At 41.9% G+C, this 20,908-nt stretch overlaps 1 protein-coding gene across 2 annotated transcripts; it reads right to left on the reverse strand.

The window, feature by feature from the left end:
• Positions 1–280: 280 nt before the first annotated feature.
• On the reverse strand, positions 281–20,349 carry Trappc6b (trafficking protein particle complex 6B). 2 transcript variants are annotated; one of them, XM_028885112.2, is made up of 6 exons: positions 20,009–20,349; positions 10,013–10,080; positions 8,450–8,567; positions 5,844–5,927; positions 2,822–2,915; positions 281–2,212 (listed from the first exon to the last, which is right to left on the reverse strand). In XM_028885112.2, exons 1-6 carry the CDS (start codon positions 20,087–20,089, stop codon positions 2,181–2,183), a joined length of 477 nt encoding a protein of 158 aa, XP_028740945.1. In that variant the 5' UTR covers positions 20,090–20,349; the 3' UTR covers positions 281–2,180. The 2 variants fall into 2 exon arrangements, with proteins under 2 accessions (XP_028740945.1, XP_037066452.1); XM_037210557.1 differs by lacking the exon at positions 5,844–5,927 and having other exon boundaries at positions 20,009–20,227.
• Between the last annotated feature and the right edge of the window lie 559 nt (positions 20,350–20,908).

A 20,908-nucleotide genomic window follows, 5' to 3' on the forward strand; every position in this document is an offset into this window, starting at 1 on the left:
TTCCTACTTCAGCTGCCTGTGCTCAGGCTGTGAGAGCCCAGAAATTATTACCAGGACCAATCTGATGCTTTTCTCATTCTCTTCTAGAACTTTGCTGGGTAATTTTGTTGTTCTGTTTAAGACAGGATCCTAGTAGCTTGAATTTGTATGACCTTGAATTTCTAAGAGTGCTGGTGTGTGTGTACACTGCCACCATGTCATTTACACATTCCTGGTGGTGGAATTTAGGGCTTCATGAATGCTAGGCAAGTACTCTACCAACTGAACCACATCACAAGGCCAATTTTTAACTTTTTATATTTAGGTCTTTGATCTACCCTAGTTGATCACTGTATGTAGTATTAGTATAGTGATCCAGTTTCACTCTTTTGCACAAGGATATAACTTTCCCAGCATTTGTAGAAGAGATGTGCTTGTTGGGTTTTTTTGTGAATTTGGCATAAGCTAGAGTCATCTAGGAAGAGCAAACGTCAGTTGAGAAAAAATTGGCTTGAAAGCAAATCTGTGGGGTGTTTTCTTGATTAATGACTAATATGGAAAGGTCCAGTCCACTGTGGGCAGTGCCACCCTTGGTCCTGGATTGTATATGAAAGCAGGTGGAGCGAGCCAGTAAGCACCATGCCTCCATGACTCCTGTTTCAGTCCCTGCCTCCAGGTTCCTGCCTTGGCTTCTCTCAATGGATTGTGGCTCGAGATAAGGAAGCCAAATAAACTCTTTCCTGCCCAAGCTGTTCTTGGTCACAGTTTTTAGTCACAGCAATGGAAACCTAACTAATATAGACATTTAGGTTTTTTTGGTTTTTGGGTTGTTTTTTTTTTTCTATTTTCCTTAACCATATTTCTACTTTTATTTGGAAAGGCATTTACCAGATCATAAAAGTAACCTCTTATTTTCTGTAGTACTTTATGACTATTTTTATATATAAACCTTTTAAGTCTGCTATAACCTCAAGAAAAAAGCATATTCAATTTTCCTTATAATCTCTTAAATAACTTAACTTTCCCCTTGTTTCTACTGAAAGAAGTTTCTTTTTGGCTACAATTAACAAAATACATATTGACTAATGAAATGAGTATACGGTTCTCAAAAAGATGGTTCAAATGACCAATAAATATAATAAAAAGTGCTCAACACCACTAGTCAGGAGAGAACTGCAAACTTGAGATCCCGTCTCAGCAGGCAGCATGGCACTGGTTTTAACAAGACAACAAATTCTGGTCAGGCTGTGAACAAAATGGTGGTGCTGAGAACTGAAACTTCTCCAGCCAGTACAGAAATCAGTATGGAGGCTCCTCAAAAAAGACCTACTATGTGGTCCAATTATAGCACTCAGCCATTTACCTGAAAGACTCCAAATGAACAAATCAGAGATCCTTGCGCATAGGTGTTTACTGTAGCACTACTTACCAGCACTAAGTTATGGAATCAACCTAAGTTTCACCAACAGAACTGACAGGAAAATTGATACACACAAAACTAAAATGAAATATTTTTAAAAGGATAAGGTGGGATCAGGAGTAAGTATAAAAATTACTTCCCAGTCTAATATTCTCTGGCACTAGTTATCAACTAACCTACATTTCACTTTGATTAATCGACGGAGGTCTCAAGGACTGAAATCTATTAAAATAAAATTAAATTTTCAAGCAATTTAGACAGTAACATGTATTTATATGTACATATATACACACAATGTATAAATGAAATCCTTATATAAGCATACAAATTCTCTTAACAGAAATAAATTATAAACAATACAATAAAACTTAAGCTTAATTTAGCATAGTGGTTTGTTTTTTTAAATAACTAAAACAGATTTATACCTTAACAAATTTTGGTCATTTGAACACAAACTATTCTGATTGGTGCATATTTTTCTATACAGAAATTCAACACACCCTGAGTTTCACTTTCCAATCTATGGTTAAATACATATCACACTAAGGAAATAAGGATGTTTAAAATAATGAGCTTTACATCCTGGTGCCTAGTTCACTGCAATCACTTGGAACAGCTCGGTTAGTCTGTGTCATGGTGGAAGGACCTTTTATCTCCTGGGATTTGGTCTACAGGAATCTGGTGAGCTAACACGCTGCTCCAGCACAGCCAGCCAACGATGAGGTGAAATCAGGACTTGCAACACTTTGTTCAGGAGAGTCTCTCTGTGCTTCACTGCGCTCTACAGCTTCTGGATCATCACCTGAAATTTGCCTGAAAAACAGAACAGCAAACAGAACAATTATTCTTCAATTTGCAGGCATAAGGAAAACAAGCACATTCATTTCCACTCAGGAAGCAGTTACATTCAAAGAACTTGCTATGTCAAAGGTCTTTTGCACTCCTTAAGGTATTCAATAAAGCCTATTTCACTGAATAATTGTCTGGTTTATGAGGAGGTGTCTTTCCTACATCCTGGATCTGTCCCTCTGTCTCAACTCCCCCCACTCTGTTTGGAGACAGAGTCTCATTATGTAGCTCTGGCTTGGAGCTCACTATGTAGACCAAACCAGGCAAGCTTCAAACTCAGAGATTGCCTACCTCTGCTTCCTCAATGCCGGGATTAAAGGTGTGAGTAACCATGCTTGGTAATTCTGGGTATTTCATTACTAATTTGTCAGTGGATAGAAAAGTAATACAGTGAAATTCAACTAACTTGCGTTCTTGGTTAGTACCTTGATTGAAAAGATATTACATATTACCAAAACAAATGTGAAATAAATGATACTAAAATAAAAGTTTCAGCATTTTTAGCTTCCACTACATTTAAAAGAAAAAGACCTGAAAAATGAGTTAAAACATATATAAGATAAACAAACTTACAGGCAGGCATTGAAGATACTTCAGCTGTTACAATACTTTTTATTCCCAAGTTTGACAAGCCACCTCTGATTAAGCCACATGTAAATGCTAGATACTAAAAGGGGAAAAAAAATTAAAAAACAGTAAGGATTTACTAAAACAATAAGCTATTGATAAACATGGAATTGATTTAAGCTATGGTATCAGCACATCAAGCTATATTTAAAAAGGAGAATGAAGAAAGAGGAGGACAAGGAGTAAGAGCAAGAGGAAAAGACAGGGCTAAGAAAAAATGAAGTTGTGAAGCTGGCCTTAATTCCCAGCACTTAGGAAAGAGAAGTAGGCTGATCTTTGAGTTCAAGGCCAGCCTGATCTACACTGAGTTCAAAAACAGCCAGAGCTACATAGTAAAAGGTGTGAAAGCCACTGGTGGTACACCCCTGCACTCCAGCTATTCAGGCTAAGGCAAGAGGATCATTTCTTTTTTTTTTTTTTTTTTTTGGTTTTTCGAGACAGGGTTTCTCTGTGTAGCTTTGCTCCTTTCCTGGAACTCACTTGGTAGCCCAGGCTTGGCCTCGAACTCACAGAGATCCGCCTGGCTCTGCCTCCCGAGTGCTGGGATTAAAGGCGTGCGCCACCACCGCCCGGCTAGAGGATCATTTCTTGAGGCAGGAATTGGACACCAACCTGAGCAACACAGAGTCCCCACAGCATGCAACCCCTAACTAAAAAGAAACAGCACAGATATTGTAAAGAACTGTTAGAGCTAAATCTAACTGAAACTAAAGCACATGGACAAATGACTTCAGCTTAATCAATCTGGTGCTGCAGAATAAGGCTCTGAATCTAGTATAATAGCAAAAACAGAGAAACAACAGAGTTGGCTTGAAGGGTTCTCCAGGCTGTGCACAGGGATCTAACTAGACACTTGTACAACACTTAACTAGTTCTTTTTCTAGTCCCTTTAGCCTTAATTTCTTGCCTATTTTCTTGGCCTTCCTATCAACACTGCTAACTAAGTGAAGATGTCTCTGTTTCTTTTTCCTTTTTTCACCTGTGAGACAGGGTCACATGTAAGTCAGCCAGGCCTCAAACTTCCTATGTAGCTAGCTCCTGGTCTCCCCGCTTGTCTCCCAAATCCTGGGATTACAAGCATGTGCTATCATATCCAGCTTCCTAAAACCAAACATCTCATCTTGTCTAAGACTTAAAGCTTAGCTACAGAGCCTGCCTGTAACCCTAGCACTCAAGCGGCTCAGGCAAGAGCATCACTACAAGTTGGAGACTAGCCTGGGCTTTGTGATACGTGCTCTTAACTCAGCAGCCATCAATCTAGTCCCCCAGCAAAACATCTTTAACTTATTCTTCACAACTGAAGAAACTAAGAGGCCCCAAAGTTAAGTGAGAATTAAAAGTAGTAAAATATGAATAAAAAGAAAAATAATGAATATATATTAACCATAAAAATGCCTGAAGCCTAAATTCATTTGGTTCTAGGTCCATCCTTTCTACATCATAACCACACTGCATTTGCAAGCTACTTCAGATACGAGAGGCTATTAGGAGGAGTAGGAGGACAGCAGGAAGGAGGCAGACAAAAAGGGGAGGCAGTGGGCGAGGAGGACCAACAAGAACAAAGCATACATGAAAGAAGAATCATGACACCTTTGTATGATTTACCTTCGCATGGTAATTTTAAAAATTCATAGAAAATTGAAGAATGAACAATATTTATAGATAAATAGCAAATTATACTTGCTTAGATACTTTTAATATTTCAAAGGAATCTTTATATTAGAATTTGTTATTCTGCCAGGCATAGTGACATAGGCCTTTAATCCCAGCACTTAGGAGGCAGTGAGCTCCAGGCCAGCCTGGTCTACAGAGCAAGTTTCAGACTAGCCAAGCTACAGAGAGAGATCCCGCCTCCCTTCCAAAAACAAAACACCCTAAAATTTGTTAAGTTTCCTTTAGTCCATCTGTTTACTCATTGACTTCTTTGTGAGATAAAAGGCAAAACTCACACAAACCCTAGAAATACAGATATACTTAATGTAAAACAAATTTTTAGAAACAAATGATAATTATATTTCTTTTTTTTTTTTTAGCCAGAGCTGAGGACTGAACCCAGGGCCTTGTGCTTGCTAGGCAAGCGCTCTACCACTGAGCTAAATCCCCAACCCGACAATTATATTTCTTAAACATTTAGCCTAGCAAAGGAGATGGTAAACTCTGAGGTAAGTATTTCTGTACAGCTAATGTCTGTGTCTAAGTACCTTTACTGAGATAACAACATCATATTAAAGAGTCTTCAGTAAAGTCTACATTCACTGCATGTCTCAGGTACACAGGAGCTGATGGTCAATATGTCTCCTGTTTCATAGAAAATGGCTTAAACAAAATGGTATAAGTGAAATACCTATTTACTGAGACAGTGTACTTATTTATTTATTTATTGGTCTTTTGAAACAAGGTTTCTTTGTGTAGCCTTGGCTGTCCTGGAACTCACTCTGTAGACCAGGCTGGCCTCCAGCTCAGAAATCTGCCTATCACTGCCTTCCAAGCACTAGGATTAAGGGCGTGAGCCACCGCCACCACCACCACCACCATTACCAGCCTAAGAGTTTATTAAAAGACATTTTTAACTTGGACTTTTAACATTCGGGTTAAGAAAAAAAGAGGGGACTGGAGAGGAGAGGTGCCTCAGTGGTTGAGACCACTTGTTACTGTTGCAAAGGACAGGAATTGGGTTCTCAGCACCCATATGGAAGCTCACCATCTCCTCAGGCATCAGACACGCATATAGTGCACACATATAAGCAGGCAACGCTTGTACACACAAAACAATAAAATAAAAAGTCTAGATTAAAAAAAGAAGAAAGATTTACTTAAAAAAAAAGGATCACTTAAGAACATGGGTTTGGGCTTCTCAATGAGTTGCTGAGATTACTATGTTTAATTTCAATCTGTTGTGATTGGCTTTATAATTTTCCCTGTTATTCTATTTTTTTGTTTCAGTACAAAACCAAATTCCATTAAATACCTTTGATGCATGTTCTAAATACTGTTTTCCTGCAGACAGCTGAGTAAGTAGTCGAAATTTGTTGTCCTGAAGTACATATATGCCCTGTATTAAAAAATTAAAAAACAATATCAAAAGTCCGTGCAGTCTGCAGTCCTTAAAAATTGCCTTACCCTAGGTGGGTATAGTTTGCCATGACTATGATTCCATCACAAAGTCAGCAGACTGTCTCAATAAATAAACAGATAAAGTAGATAAGACTGGTAGACAGACAGATGATAGATAGATAGAGAGACAGATAGACAGAGAGATAGACAGAGATAGACAGACAGATAAATGAATAAGTAAGTGAACGGATCTAGGAATAAAAAGAATATAAATTAGCTACTGCACACCCGAACAACTTGTTGTATAAGATTCATTTTTTTTAAGTTGTTCGTGAGGGCCAGGCGATGGAGGTGCACATGGTGCCTTTAATCCGATATCACTGCCTTTAATCCCAGCACTTGGGAGGCAGAGGCAGGCAGATCTCTGCGAGTTTGAGGCCATCTCTACAAAGAGAGTTCCAGGACAGCAGGGCTGTTTCACAGAGAAACCCTGTCTTGAAAAACTGTGTATGAGAATGTGCACATCAGTGTAGCTGCTCAGTGAGATGAGAAAAGACACAGATCCCCTGGAGCTGGAACTACGGGCAGCTATGAGCGTCTGATATGGACCGGAAACTAAACTCAGGTCCTCTGTTAGAATATTACGAGCTCTTGAGCCGGGCGGTGGTGGTGCACGCCTTTAATCCCAGCACTCGGGAGGCAGAGCCAGGTGGATCTCTGTGAGTTCGAGGCCAGCCTGGTCTCCAAAGCGAGTTCCAGGAAAGGCGCAAAGCTACACAGAGAAACCCTGTCTCAAAAAACCAAAATAAAAAAAAAAAAAGAATATTATGAGCTCTTAACCCCTGAGCCATCTCAGCCATCTCTCTAGTTAAACCAAAGCAAGTTATTTAAGAATTAAATATGGTCTATGAATTAGACTTTAGAAATTATTCTAAAGATATAAATATGATAATGGTTATGGTTCTGAGTGATAAATAAAGGATCAATCCTAAACCAATTACTCTGTCGTGGTACATTCTAAAGATTTTTTTTCCCAGTTCCAACAGTTTTATTAGAAAATATGTTTTTGAAAAGAAGACTCATTTTATCATTTCTGGTCAGTGGAATGAAGAGCTGTGTCCAGGAACCCTTCAGTAATGCTAAAAAGGACCCTGTTTCATCCACCTCTATTCACAGACCCAATGATGGCACAAACTTGTAGTCAACGAGTTATTCTAGCTTGAACCACAGACTCATCTCTTTGTCAGTCAGCATTGAATCACTGCCATGAATGACGGTCCTGCCAACTTGAATGCAGAAAGTCCCCGACTATCAAAATACCACCAAAAATGAGGTGTCTCTTTGCCCACTGCTAGAGGACTATTGTATTTTTTGTTTTGTTTTTTGTTTGTTTTTTGAGACAGGGTTTCTCTGTGTAACCCTGACTGTCCTAGAACTTGCTATGTAGACCAGGCTGGCCTCAAACAGAGAGATCCAACTGCCTCTGCCTCCCAAGTGCTGGGATTAAAAGCATGCGCCACCACCCCCAGCTGAGTTATTTTTAGTTATGTGTTTATAGGTATGTGTGTGTACATGCATGTGGATTCCTAAAGAAGCCAGACACTGAATCCTCCTAGAGTTGGAATTTCAAGAGCTTGTGAGACATCTGTCATGGGTGTTGGGAACCAAACTCATGTCCTTTAGAAAAGCAACACATTCACTTAACCACTGAGCCATGTTTCCAGCCGCCATTTGCTACTTTTAACTTTTGTTTTGTTTTTGTTTTTCAAGACAGGGCTTCTCTGTGTAGCCTTGGCTGGCTGTCCTGAAACTTATGCTGTAGACCATGCTGGCCTCAAACTCAGAGATCCAGCTGCCTCTGCCTCCCAATGTTACATTTTAAAATTTTAACACAACTTAACCTAAGTAATTCGAGGAAAAGAACCAGTTATATAGTTACTGACAACTATTGCTTTTTCCTTGTTCACTTTACCCTACCAGAGAAAAAGATGGACTTATCAATAACATTAGAAAAACATGAAGTTTACCCCTCCCCCAAAAAAAGAATTCTAGGGGGCTGGAGAGAGATGGCTCAGCTATTAAGATCACCTGCTGCACTTGCAAAGGACCCAGGTCCAGTGCCCAGCAAACACACTGAAGCTCACGATCTTTCCTCACTCCAGCTGCAAAGAATCTGACACCCTCTTCTGGCCACTAAATGCACAAGGTACTCTTACAAAAAAATAAATCCTAAAAAATGTAATTGAAATAAGTAAATTAAGGGCCAACAAAGACAGCACAGCTTGAAAAAGTCCTTGTGCACAAGTCTCACAATCTCAACTGGATCCCTGAACCTACTGTAGATGGAGAGACAACCCGGAAGCTGTCCTCTTAACCTCACTGTGACACACAAGCAGTTACATTCACACATATATCATATACAACACTAGGTAAGTAAATATTTGATACGAAGGACATTCACATTAAGTGACTTTAAAAAAACAGGTCTTCAAAACAACAAAAAAAGATTTATCTAAATACCTGGTGATTTGTCCTTAGATTGTCAATTTGTTTCTTGAATACTGTAGTCCAAAAATCTTTACATATGAACTTCATGATGTCTAATTCATCCTTGAACCTTGCAGTATCTTTCGTAAACCTAAAAGATCAACTAGAAGTAATACAATATATTTCTTCCAAAGAAAACAAAGGGTGAGTATTTTTCTAACAAGGGGCAAATTATTAGCTAATTTCTAAATGCCACTATTACTAAGCATTTATTGACAGTGATCATACAGTCATTAATACCAAGCAAAGCCAATCTCATCTCAGTGGATTTACATTCTGTCACATAATTATGGGGCTCAAGAGTCTATTATTTACTAGTCAGCCACACTTTCAGTGACAATTCAAACTTGCACATGAAAAACAACAAAAACGACCTCATTGAACGTGGTGGTTTGTGCCTATAATCCAAGCACTCTGGAGGCTGAGGTAAGATCTCCACAGGTCTGAGGTCAACCTGGGCTTTATGAGTTCCAGGGCAGGCTGGGAGACTGGGCAACAGTATGAAACTTTATTTTAAAAAAAAAAAAAAAAATGCTGGGCAATGGTGGCCCACACCTTTAATCCCAGGTCTCAGAAGGCAGAGAGGTAGGTGGATCTCTGTAAGTTCTAGGAGTTCAAGTCCAGCCTAGTGAGTTCCAGGACAGCCAAGGCTATACAGAGAAACCCTGTCTCGAAAAACCAAAAACCAAAAAAGAGTAAACATAGTGTTTTATATAAAATATAATCTAATCTAAATTCTACCATTTAAATATTCAGAAAGGAAAACAAAAAAGCAAAAAAGAAATGATCCATGAACAGAGACTTTCAGACGTTTCTATGCCTCGGCAGTTAAAAAAAATTCCATTTCCATTCGGTTTTTAAAAACCTACTAAGCCATAATACAGAAAATGCAATGAGACTGTAAATAGATATTTCAGTATATTAATGTTTTCATGGGAAAAAAATCACGTATGTAAAATAGGTCTTCCTCAATTATTAAAAACATGAAATTTGAAGCTGAGCACAGTAGAGAATGGTTATAATCCCAGTATTCGGAGGACTGACAGCATGAATAGTAAATCTGCAGCCAGTCTGAGTTACACAGCAAGGCCAAGTCCATAAACAAAAATAATAAAACCCGAATAACAGAATTAAACAAGCAGCAGATCTAGAGAGAATTTTTTTCCAGTGATGGAACCCAGGGCCTCAGGCTCACTAAACACATGTCCTATTACTGATATACCAGCAGCCCCTTAAAAACAATATCCATTCTATCAACTACAAAGCAGAAAAGAAGCCAGTCAGTGGTGGTGCACTCGGGAGGCAGAGCCAAACAGATCTGAGTTCAAGGCCAACCTGGTCTACAGAGTGAGCTCCAGGACAGGCACCAAAACTACACAGAGAAACCTTGTCTGGGGGGGTTGGGAGAGAAGGCAGAAAAGAATTAAAAATTGGAAATTAAAATCAAAGTATCTCAAGTGTTACATAATGATTTGGAACTGGTCTTCTGGGGTCATAACCTACCTGGAAGAAAATTTTCAAATCCATACTGCTCACCTTTCTATCAATCCTTGTCCCACTCGAAACCCCATGTTTTCCAGCTTAGTAATACATCGTCCATTTTCCTATCAAAAAAAAAAGTTTTGAATACTTAGAATTCTAAGACATCTGTATTTTAAAACAATAAAATAGAAATCAGAGAACAAAAAGATGTCTCAGCAGGTAAAGGTACTTGCCACCAACCCTGATGATTTTTTTTTTAATCAGTACCTTTACTATATACCACTTGCAAAGAAAGAAATCAGGGGGCAAATAAATTCACAATGACTTAAACATTAAATAAATTACAAAAAGATAGAAGACCCTCACAACAAAAAACTCTCACTACTTTTTATTTAAATGTTTCATTGTAAGTATCTGGGGAGCACGTCATGGCACACAGGAGGAAGTAAAAGGGACAATTTGTAGGTCTTAGCTCTTTCCACCACAGGAATCCAAGGGATTCAACAATTCAACTCAGGTTCTCAGGCTTGACAGCAGGCACCTTTGTAAGTAAGCAACTTAACAGCCCTCCCTAAATTTGTCTTACATGTAGTGGGGGGGGGGGTGTGGGTGTCACAATGCACATGTGGGAGTGAGAGAACAAACTGAGTTGGTTTGCTCCTTCCACCAAGTGGGTCCCAAGAATCCAACTCAGGCTCTCAGGCTTGGTAACGAACACCCCATTGTTGTTTTTACTCTTTTTGGGGGGCCCGCCACCCAGCTCCCAAATAAATCACACACGGAGACTTATTCTTTTTTTTTTTTTTTTTAATTTATTTATTATGTATACAGTGGTCTGCCTGCAGGCCAGAATAGGGAACCAGATCTCATTACAGATGGTTATGAGCCACCATGTGGTTGCTGGGAATTGAACTCAGGTCATCTGGAAGAGCAGCCCATCTGAGCCATCTCTCCAGCCCACGGAGACGTATTCTTTTTTTTTTTTTTTTTTTTTTTTTTTTTTTTGGATTTTCAAGACAGGGTTTCTCTGTGTAGCTTTGCGCCTTTCCTGGATCTCACTCTGTAGACCAGGCTGGCCTTGAACTCACAAAGATCCGCCTGCCTCAGCCTCCCAAGTGCTGGAATTAAACGCATGCACCACCACCACCACCACCTGGCTAAAACACGGGCAGGTGACTTATTCTTAATTATCAATGCCCAGCCTTAGCTTGGTAGCTTCTTGCCAGCTTTTCTTAACTTATTCTGACTACATTTTGCCTCTGGGCTTTTCCCATTCTCTAACTTCTGTAAATGTTACTCTTATTCAATGGCTCGCTGTGTAGCTGGATGGCTGCCCCCTGGAGTCCTTCTCCTTCTCTGGCTCCTAGCTCTCTCCTCCCAGATTTCTCCCTATATATATCCTCTTTGCCTGCCAGCCCCACCTATCCTTTCTCCTGCCTTGCTATTGGCCAGTTCTTTATTAGACCATCAGGTGTTTTATACAGGCACAGTAACACAGCTTCCCAGAGTTAAACAAATGCAATGTAAGCAAAAGTAACATACATTAAAGTAATATTCTACTACAGCACCCTTTTCAACAGTCTCTGCTGGTAGATATAGTGACAATATGAAATGCTAAAAAGTAAATTCAAGATAACACTAGAGTACACAAACACACACACACACACACACACACACACACACACACACGTTTGAATGAAGTTACACTACTTTAGGAGATAATGCTCACCCCAGAGCCACAGGCTAACTAACAAAAACTAGGTTTGTCAGGAGTGGAATATCTCTCTGTGAGTTGTTGATAAGGGAATTTCAGGAGACTCCCCAAAACAATAGGCTGTAGCTGGAAGTTTTCCTGTGTTCCGCCCAGTCCCACAGCTGCTCAGACCCAAATAAACACACAGAGGCTTATATTAATTATGAATTGTATGGCCATGGCCTGTGGCTCAAGCTTCTTGTTAGCTGATCTTATATCTTATATTAACCCATTTCTGTCCTTCTGTAAGTTGCCACGTGGCCGTGTCTCACCAGTACTTTACATGTTGCTTCTTCCACCGGCAGCTGGCACTGTCTCCTTCCTCCCCTTCTCCTCCCACTGTCTCTCTTCGATTTTCCTGCCTGGCTCCATCCTGCCCTTCCATAGGCTGATACAGCCTTATTTATCAACCAGTCAGAGCAGCACATATTCACAACATACAGAAAGACATCCCACAGCAATAGGCTATTGCCCTTGCACTTGGCTGCCTCCCAGAACCTGAAGTAAGACCCTATTGCTGAAGGCACAACACACAGCACAAACTGAGCTGGAAATGACTAGAAGTATACTCCCTTGAAGACTAGCTACCACAGTATCCAAAAGTAGTATGCAAGCTGCCAAGGGAGAAAAGCAATCAATAGTCCTACCCAGCTGTGATGCCTATAAACCACAGCAATGACCAGCATGGCAGAATGTCATCCCCAAGGGTACAATAGTCACACTTATATCTTGGGGGTAACAAGTAGATACCTAATTGGACATAAGGTCTCTTCAAGAGGAAGGGAGTCATGCCTGGTACTATGACCCTAAGCAATTACCTGTGAAGTCATGAACCCATATAATTTCTAACTGCATTCTCAATGCTTATCCTTATACCCACATATAAGTGTTCCTTCTGAAGCAGATGGAGACCATTACAGAAACCCACAACAGGTGAAACATAGAAAACAATTGACTGTGAGGTGCCCGATGCCAATTGATATGTCTACAACATAACCCCTATATAAGGCTCGGAGAATATATCAGAATGGGGTGAGGGGACAGAAAACTGCAAGAGCCAGAGGAGCAGAACATCTGCTGTGAGACTACGTTGTGTCTTCTGTGTATGAGAGGAACACCGTAAACTCATAAACTCTCAACAATGCAGTCACCTAAACAAAACCTACACAATACCAATTGCCATGCCAACAGAGACAGGGGATGTCTCACAAGGCCCCACCTCTAAATGAAGAGCTATGAACCATTAATGACTGCAGAGAGAGGGAGAATTGGTCTTCTTCAGAGAGGAGTCCCTTACAGGTTATTCAATCCCAAGTTGTCAGCCCTAAATAACACACAACACTAGAGGGACTCAGTAGGGCGTGTGTGTGTGTGTGTGTGTGTGTGTGTGTGTGTGTGTGTGTGTGAACAATAATTAAGAATAGGTCATGCGCCGGGCATGGTGGCGCACGCCTTTAATCCCAGCACTTGGGAGGCAGAGGCAGGCGGATCTCTGTGAGTTTGAGGCCAGCCTGGACTACCAAGTGAGCTCCAGGAAAGGCGCAAAGCTACACAGAGAAACCCTGTCTCGAAAAAAAAAAAAAAAAAAAAAAAGAATAGGTCATGCTTGAGAGTGGGGAAGCATGGGAGAAGTCGGAAGAGAAAAAAGGTGGGGTGGAAGTGATATAAATACAGTACTAATGCATGAAATTCTCAAAAAAAATTTAAATAAAAAAGTAAAGTTGAAGAAAAGTGAAGAAGGAAAAAAGGCACTACATGAAATACCTCTCATGCTCATAGATTAGTGAATATGCTGTGAAAGTCAACACCTAATTCTTATCAAGATTCTAGTAAGATCCTCACAAAACTAGACAAATGAAACTTAAAAACTACCTAAGATCCAAATAGCCAAAGCAATCCTGAGCGGAGAGAATAATGCTGGAGCACTCCAGAGCTATAGTAACGGAAACAGCACGATATTGGCACACAGACACAAAGACCAATCCCAGAACAAACTCCCACAGCCACAGTTGACCTTTGATAAAACAGCACAAACTCCCTGGTGAACAGCGCTGGGGTGTGGGTAAATGACAGAACATCATCTAGTGGGGACTCACACAAGACCCCGGCCACAATCCCTAACATCTGCGGCTCTTTCCAGGGAAGGGGGATCCCTGAAAAAACTGGATGGTCATAGGTAAAAGAAAGAAAATAGTTCTCTCACTCTGCACAAAAATAAATTCAAATGGACCAGAGACCTTAATGTAAAAACCTGAAACTCTGAAATTGCTAAAGTAAAACACTTTAAGATATAATCAGAGGCAAAACATTTCAGAAAAGGTTCCCAGTAGCACTGGAAATAATAACTGACATGAGATCCTATGCAATAAATGGTTTCTACGTAACAGTCAGCAAAGTAAAGAGATAAACTACAGAATGATGGAATGGAATGGAAAAAAATCTCTGCTAAGTATACATCAGACATGGGATTGCTATCTTGATTCTGTAAAGACGGGGGGGGGGGGGGGGATCCCTAGGAGATAACCTACTACTATACTGTGACTCTGCTAAATGGGCACAGTACTAAACCAAGGCCTAATGATTCATCTTTACATCCATAGATTACTGCATCTCTCAACCCTCAGAGACTTGTTTGCAGTCGACAGTGATTAACAAAGGCTCACCTTGGTCACAGTGAGGACACTAAGCCTGCAGAGTGCTCATCCCTAAACAGGACACCTATATCATACACTCTCCTCTCGAGGCTCAGAGATCATTGCAGAAGAAAGGGCAGAAAGACTGTAAGAAATGCCATATCCAACCTCTCCACTCAGCAAGATTCTGCACATCCTTCTCAAGGGACTACACCAGTAAATGGATCGAACTAAAAAACCATATTGAGTGAAATAACCCAGAAAGACAAACATCACATATTCCTTCTCATTTGAAGTTCCTAGCTCAAAATCTTTAGATATAAAATGTAGTCCTCACCCCTCACCAAGGAAATTTCTTCTTGTAACAGACAGAGACCATTACACACAGTTCAAAATGCAGAGTGGTAGAGTCAGTCCCAACTGATATATCTACAACACAGCTCCTGCACCTGAGGTTCAGGGATCATTGCTGAAGAGGAGACAGAAAGATTGTAAGAGCCAGAGGAACAGGAAGTTTGCTGAGATTGTGTCTCCTAGAAATGTCAGAAGATACACCCATGAAGTCTTACCAACATGGTTGCCTAAATATGACCTGAACAAGGACAACTAATAGAACCAATAAACAAGCTAATGTGGAAGAGAGAAAGCTCCTGAGGCCTCAACCCTAGACAAAGAACTACAAGCTACTAAGGAATCCTGAGAGCAGGGAAACAATCTATTTTTGCAGATTCATCCAGGAACATATTTATTAGCAGGGACTGTAGTTATACAGACATTCAAATCCTATGATCATATCACCTATGACCAAAGAAACTTTAAGAGTAGGAAAGGTATTACTTCGTTTACACTTCCACGTCACAGTGCACCACTGAGGAAGCCAAGGCTGGAAATCAACAAAGAAACCGTGTTTTCCAGCTTTCTTATTCACAGGTTAGTTAGCTTTCTTACACAGCCTAGGACTACCTGAGTAGGGATGGTGCCACCCACAATGGACTGGGCTCTCCTGCACTGGTTAAAAACAAAGACAACTCTCCACAGACATATCCACAGGCCAATCAGATCTAGGCAATTCCTCAATCCAGGCTTGAAACTCAGATATCTAACTTCAGGCCAGCGGCTCTCAACCAAGAGTCACCCCTTTGTGGATCGAACAACCTTTTCTTTTTTTTTTTGGTTTTTCGAGACAGGGTTTCTCTGCGTAGCTTTGCGCCTTTCCTGGAGCTTACTTGGTAGCCCAGGCTGGCCTCGAACTCACAGAGATCCGCCTGGCTCTGCCTCCCAAGTGCTGGGATTAAAGGCGTGCGCCACCACCACCCGGCTCGAACAACCTTTTCTTAAGGGTCGCATATCAGATATGCTGCATATCACATACATTATGATTCATAATAGTAACAAAATTACAGTAATAAAGTAGCAATGAAAATAATTTTGACTGGGGGTCACCACAGCATGAGGAACTGTATTAAAGGGTTGTGGCATTAGTCTAGGCTGTGTCAAGTTGACAATTAGAGCTAATTAGGACAGCCAGTAAAGGTCAATTACAGCCAAACGTTACAAACCTGAGTTCAATCCCCAGGACCCACACAATGGAAGGAGAGACCTGATTCCTGATAGTTGCCCTTTGACATATACATGTGTGTCATAGCACATGGGTGCACACACACAAATAATAGATGTTTCTAAAATGACATATAATCCAGTCAAGAATGATTCCAGTCTTTAAAAAAATAATAATTAAGGGCTAGAGAGATGGCTCAGCAATTAAAGGTACTGACTGCTCTTCCAGAGGACCCAAATTAAATTACAACACCACATGGTGGCTCACAACCATATTTTAGGGGATCTGATGGCCTTTTCTGGCCTCCTGGGCACCAGTCACGCATATAGTGCACAGACATAAATGTAGGGGAAAAAGAAAAAAAACCCTCATACACAAAAGATAAATAATAAAAACGTTGAAGTATATGTCCTAGAAATGGGGCAGACCCTTGCAGCTGCTTCCATCAGGCAGCAGGGTGGGGGTTTGCCAGGTGGCCCGCCCCTCTTCTGAGCTACTCAAGTTTTTCTTCCCTTACCTATTTCTTAGACACTGGCCCAAAGCAAGCAGGCTTTCGCTGGGACTCTGGGCTTCTTCCCTGGCTTTCTGAAGTCCCTCCTTGTGTTATGTGGCTGTCTACTTTCACCACAAACACCAATGGCTTTTCTCTTTCTCTTCTTCATGTCCCCTCTCCTGGCAGCAGCTGAGCCTTACAGCTTGCCGCCGCATGTCACGTTATTTTTCTCTTAAGGGTCACAAAAACTACCCCTGAACTTAAAACAACAGCAGGGGGCTAAGACAGATGACTTAGCCAATAAGAGCTCTGGCTGTTCTTCCAGAGGACCTGGGTTCAGTTCCCAGCACCCACATGGAGGCTCACATCCATCTATAACTTCAGTTCTAGGAGATCTGACGGCCTTTTCTGGCACTGCATAGATATAATGTGTGTGTGTGTGTGTGTGTGTGTGTGTGTGTGTGTGTGTGTGTGTGTAAACATCCATACACATTAAAAAATGTTTAATTAGAAAAACGAAAAAAGTCAGTGAGATGGCTCAGTAGGTAAAGGTGCTTGCTGCCAAGATTAGAGCCTAAGCTGATCCCGGGAACCCACATGAAAGAAGTAAAGAACTGACTCTAACAAGTTCTCCTCTCACATGCATACAGTGGCATACCCACACCTTTCTGCCCTGCTCAGCTACCAGGAACAAAATTAGTACACAGACAACACCCTTACACACAAATTAAGATACAAATAAGAATGTTTAAAAAGAAAACTTATTTTTTGAAGTTTAAAAATATATTTTTTAAACAAAAACAATCTCACAGCATTACTTGTTACCTGATAATAACATAAGGGTCACCAAAACAGTATGCATAAGTGTTTCAGACTGTGCTCCCAAAAACCCCTGTATCACCTTCTCAACCTCTGGGTTCCTGGCCCATTTCCAGTTGGAGACACTGTAGCAGAGGGATGTTAGTTCCTTTTAGTGTGATCAGACCCCGTTGTTTTCTCCACTTTGAGAATGTCTACTAGTGGAGGTCCATGAACTCAACAGCGGCTATATAAAAGTGTTCTGTTTGAGCCACCTGCATGCTCACTTGCTCACAGCCGAGCCTGAACCTGAGACCTATTTTGCAAGTGTCTAGAAATGAGGACAATGGGCTGCACCATCCCCATCCACCTTCTGGCACTGGCCACTGTCCGCCACCGTGGAAGTCACAGAGACCACTGCAGTGGGAAAAGCCACCTCAGAAAGCAACTTAGAAAAAGAAAAGAAAAAGACAAAAATTTAAATGTCAGGTGGCATGGTGGTGCATGCCTTTAATCCCTGCACTCCCGAAGCAGGTAGATAGATCTCTGTGAGTTCAAGACAAGCTTGGCCTGCATATGGAGTTCAAGCCAGTCAGGATTACATAATGAAACACTCTCAAATCATCACCATCATCATCATCATCACTGTTGCTCTCTATTTGGTTTTCCCTCTCCCAACTATAAATATATTGAAATAGGTAAACAAAAACCTTTTTAATAAGTTTTTTGTTTTATAAGACTCTGTTGTGAGTAGAACAACTATGTTTGTATTACTTCAAGCTAACCCCAGGAAAAAGTGATTAAAAGGTGGAAGATAAGAAAAAGAAGGATGGGAAGCTAGACACTGCTTGCTCTTCCAGAAGACCTGGGTACAGGGCAGCTCACAACTGTCTGTATCTCCAGTTCCAGGGAATATGAAGTTGTCTTCTGGTCTCTGTGGGCATTAGGCATGCACAGAATGCACAGGCATATATGCAGGCAAAATACCCACAGAAATAAATTTTAAAAATGTGAAGGCCCAGATGTGGTGTAGCATGCATTTAATCCCAGCCCTTGGGAGATAGAGTTTGAGGCCATTCTGGTCCACACTGAAGCTCCAGGCCAACCAGGGCTACAATGTGAGACCTTGTCTCAGAACAAAACAAAACAAAAGAAAACAAACCTCAGTTTCAATCTTCTTCCTAGTGGTATTTTCAATTATGTCATGCCCATCTTTCTTTTAGTTTACAATATGTCTGCACCTTTTCTTAAGTGTCTCAAAAGTTAAACCTGCATATAAGTCAATAGTCTCTGTACCTCTTCTCTTTATCCCTTCTCTCACTAACAGCACCCCCATCCAACCAACATGCTTTATCTACAGGGGGTAATTTCAACCTCCATTCCCATACTTAACCAAGGCTTAGTGTCCACCTCCCTACCTCTTAAGTCTCTTCTCTCTCCTCACTATCTCTTCTGAATTCAGACCTCGATCATCTCCTGCCCTGACTCCTGTGAAAATATATCTTCTCACTACAAACATCTCTTAGTCCAGACACTGAGCTATTTTCATTACAAGCAAATGGACCACATCGTTCCCTAACTTTCAGTCCCCCACTGAGAAACATCTGGGAGGCAGAGGTAAGCAGATCTCTGTGAGTTTGAAGCCAGCCTGGTCTACATACCAAGTTCCAGGCCAGCTGGAGCTACACAGTAAGACACTGTCTCAAAAACAAAGTCCTCACTCACTCTTTCATAATTCTATGACTTTAACTAGGATGCTTCCTTCCCTAACCTTCATCATCATCATCCTTCCCTCTTTATCATCAGCACTAAAGAAAGGCTCCTTCCAGGTGTGTTGGCACATGCTAGCACTTGGGAGACAGAGTTAAGAGGATCTCTGTGAGTTCTAGTCCAGCCTGATCAACATATTGAGTTCCAGGTAAACCAAGGCTAAAGAGTGAGATCCTGTCTCCAAAAAAAAAAAAAAAAAGAGGAGGCTTCCTGACCTGACTGTCTCACTTCTAAAATTCGCTAACATTCTGTGATTTTATGACTAATTGCGACCCAATACTTTAATCGATAAATTCTATTCCCTAACGACTGTTAATCTTTTTTACCCAGAAGGTCCAGTCCCACGAAGTGTTTTCCAAAAGAATAACGAGGAAATAAGAACTTCCACATTCAATGTAACCTCCCCACAAGGATAAGGCCACTGTGTCATTCACTATAAACTATTAACCAAACTCCCAAAACCAGCTCTGCCATAATGAGCACCAAATATTTTAAGTAATTAAGTAGCGTCATAATTATTGCTAAAAAAAAAAAAAAATCTTGCAAAGTTTCCTATGCTTTAACTCCAAGGTTCATCAGGGTTCGGCCCTGGAATTGTGTGGCGTGGTATATCCTGAGTCTAGAGATGAGAAAGGTGGAAGAAGAGTCTCTCTGGGACAGCTGTAGTGGGCCTCTCAGAGAGCTGGGCGCACCAGGAAAACTACCCAGGTATGTCAAAATCAGCTGATCTGCAGTAGGACTCTCAGTCAATCCTAATAGGGCCAATTATAAAAAATAAATAAAAAGAAAATCTGTGTGGCATGCACTCAAAGGAACATACAGACACGAACACACCAAACTGAAGACACAAGACAGAAAGGGTTGGGGGATTAGATCTCAGAGCAGACAGGCGACACACACACACACACAGTTTCTAGGCTGTGGGATGCCCGGAGGTGGACCAGTGCGGTCTCCCCTAAGGGGCGTCGACGGCCGCGGGGCGGGAGGGGAACGGAAGGAAGCAAGTGGCCCGCAGGCCCCCGGGGTGCGCGGCGGCGGCACTCACCACTTCCCCCTGCTCGGCGGACTTGTAGACTCCGGACACCATCTCGTTGTGGAGAAGCAAAAACAACGCCTCGTCCGCCATTTCCCGCCGATCCCTCGGGCGCCGAGTCGGCTCCAGCTAGTGCGGGACTCGCGGTCCCCGTTAGCCCCGCGCCGCTGGCCCGCCCCGCAGCCCGTGCGCAGCGGCCTACCCCGGTGCCGAGGCCGCGGAAGGCCGCTGTGCACCGCGCCCCTCCCTTCCCTCCCTCCCTCCCCGGGGCCGCCGCCACTGGACCCACCAGACCCTCTCTGACAGCTCCACACCCCGCAAAGCTTGGTGCGCCTGGCGCCGGGCGTGAGCAACTTCCGGTCTGGGGGTGAGCGACTTCCGGTGCTCTGCCCGGCTCTGGGAGGCCGGTGATAACCCAGCTGCGTCCAGCTGGTCCAGGTTCTCAGCTAGGAGGAGAGGACTTTTCTCCCGGACGAGGCAGAGTCGAGGCGGCACAGGGCTGGAGGGTAAAGACCCAAGCGTCTGCCTTGAAAGTCGGGCGTGGTTGTCCGTGCATGTCATCCCAGCACGCTGGGGGCTGAGGCAGGAGGATTGCCTTGAGTTTGAGACCGGTGTAAATTACAGAATGAGATCTCTGTCAGAAAACAAACAAACAAACAAATTAAGGCGGTATTGTTAAGCTGATGAAAATCCGTTTCTGCCATCTCGGTGCTAATTATAAAACTTGGGCCCGAGAGATGGCTCAGCGGTTGAAACCTCAAATTCGATTCCCAGCACCCACATTGAATGCCTCTCGACTGCCTGTGAATCCAGCTCTAAGGGAGGACCTGGTCTTTGGTTTCTGTGGCCACTTGCGCTCAGGAGCGTGCGCGTACACACACCACACACACACAACACTGCTAAAATATTTTT

Source organism: Peromyscus leucopus, chromosome 14, assembly GCF_004664715.2.
Source record: "Peromyscus leucopus breed LL Stock chromosome 14, UCI_PerLeu_2.1, whole genome shotgun sequence".
NCBI classification, from domain to species: Eukaryota; Metazoa; Chordata; class Mammalia; order Rodentia; family Cricetidae; genus Peromyscus; species Peromyscus leucopus.

What these genes read in the sequence shown, in the direction of transcription:
- Trappc6b (XM_028885112.2), bottom strand. Translation starts at nt 20,089, where the DNA reads ATGGCGGACGAGGCGTTGTTTTTGCTTCTCCACAACGAGATGGTGTCC. An exon ending in GGACAAGGATTGATAGAAAG is followed by an intron (nt 8,568 to 10,012) that starts GTGAGCAGTATG and finishes TTGATCTTTTAG; the next exon opens with GTTTACGAAAGATACTGCAA. An exon ending in AGTATCTTCAATGCCTGCCT is followed by an intron (nt 2,213 to 2,821) that starts GTAAGTTTGTTT and finishes TCTGTTTTTCAG; the next exon opens with GCAAATTTCAGGTGATGATC.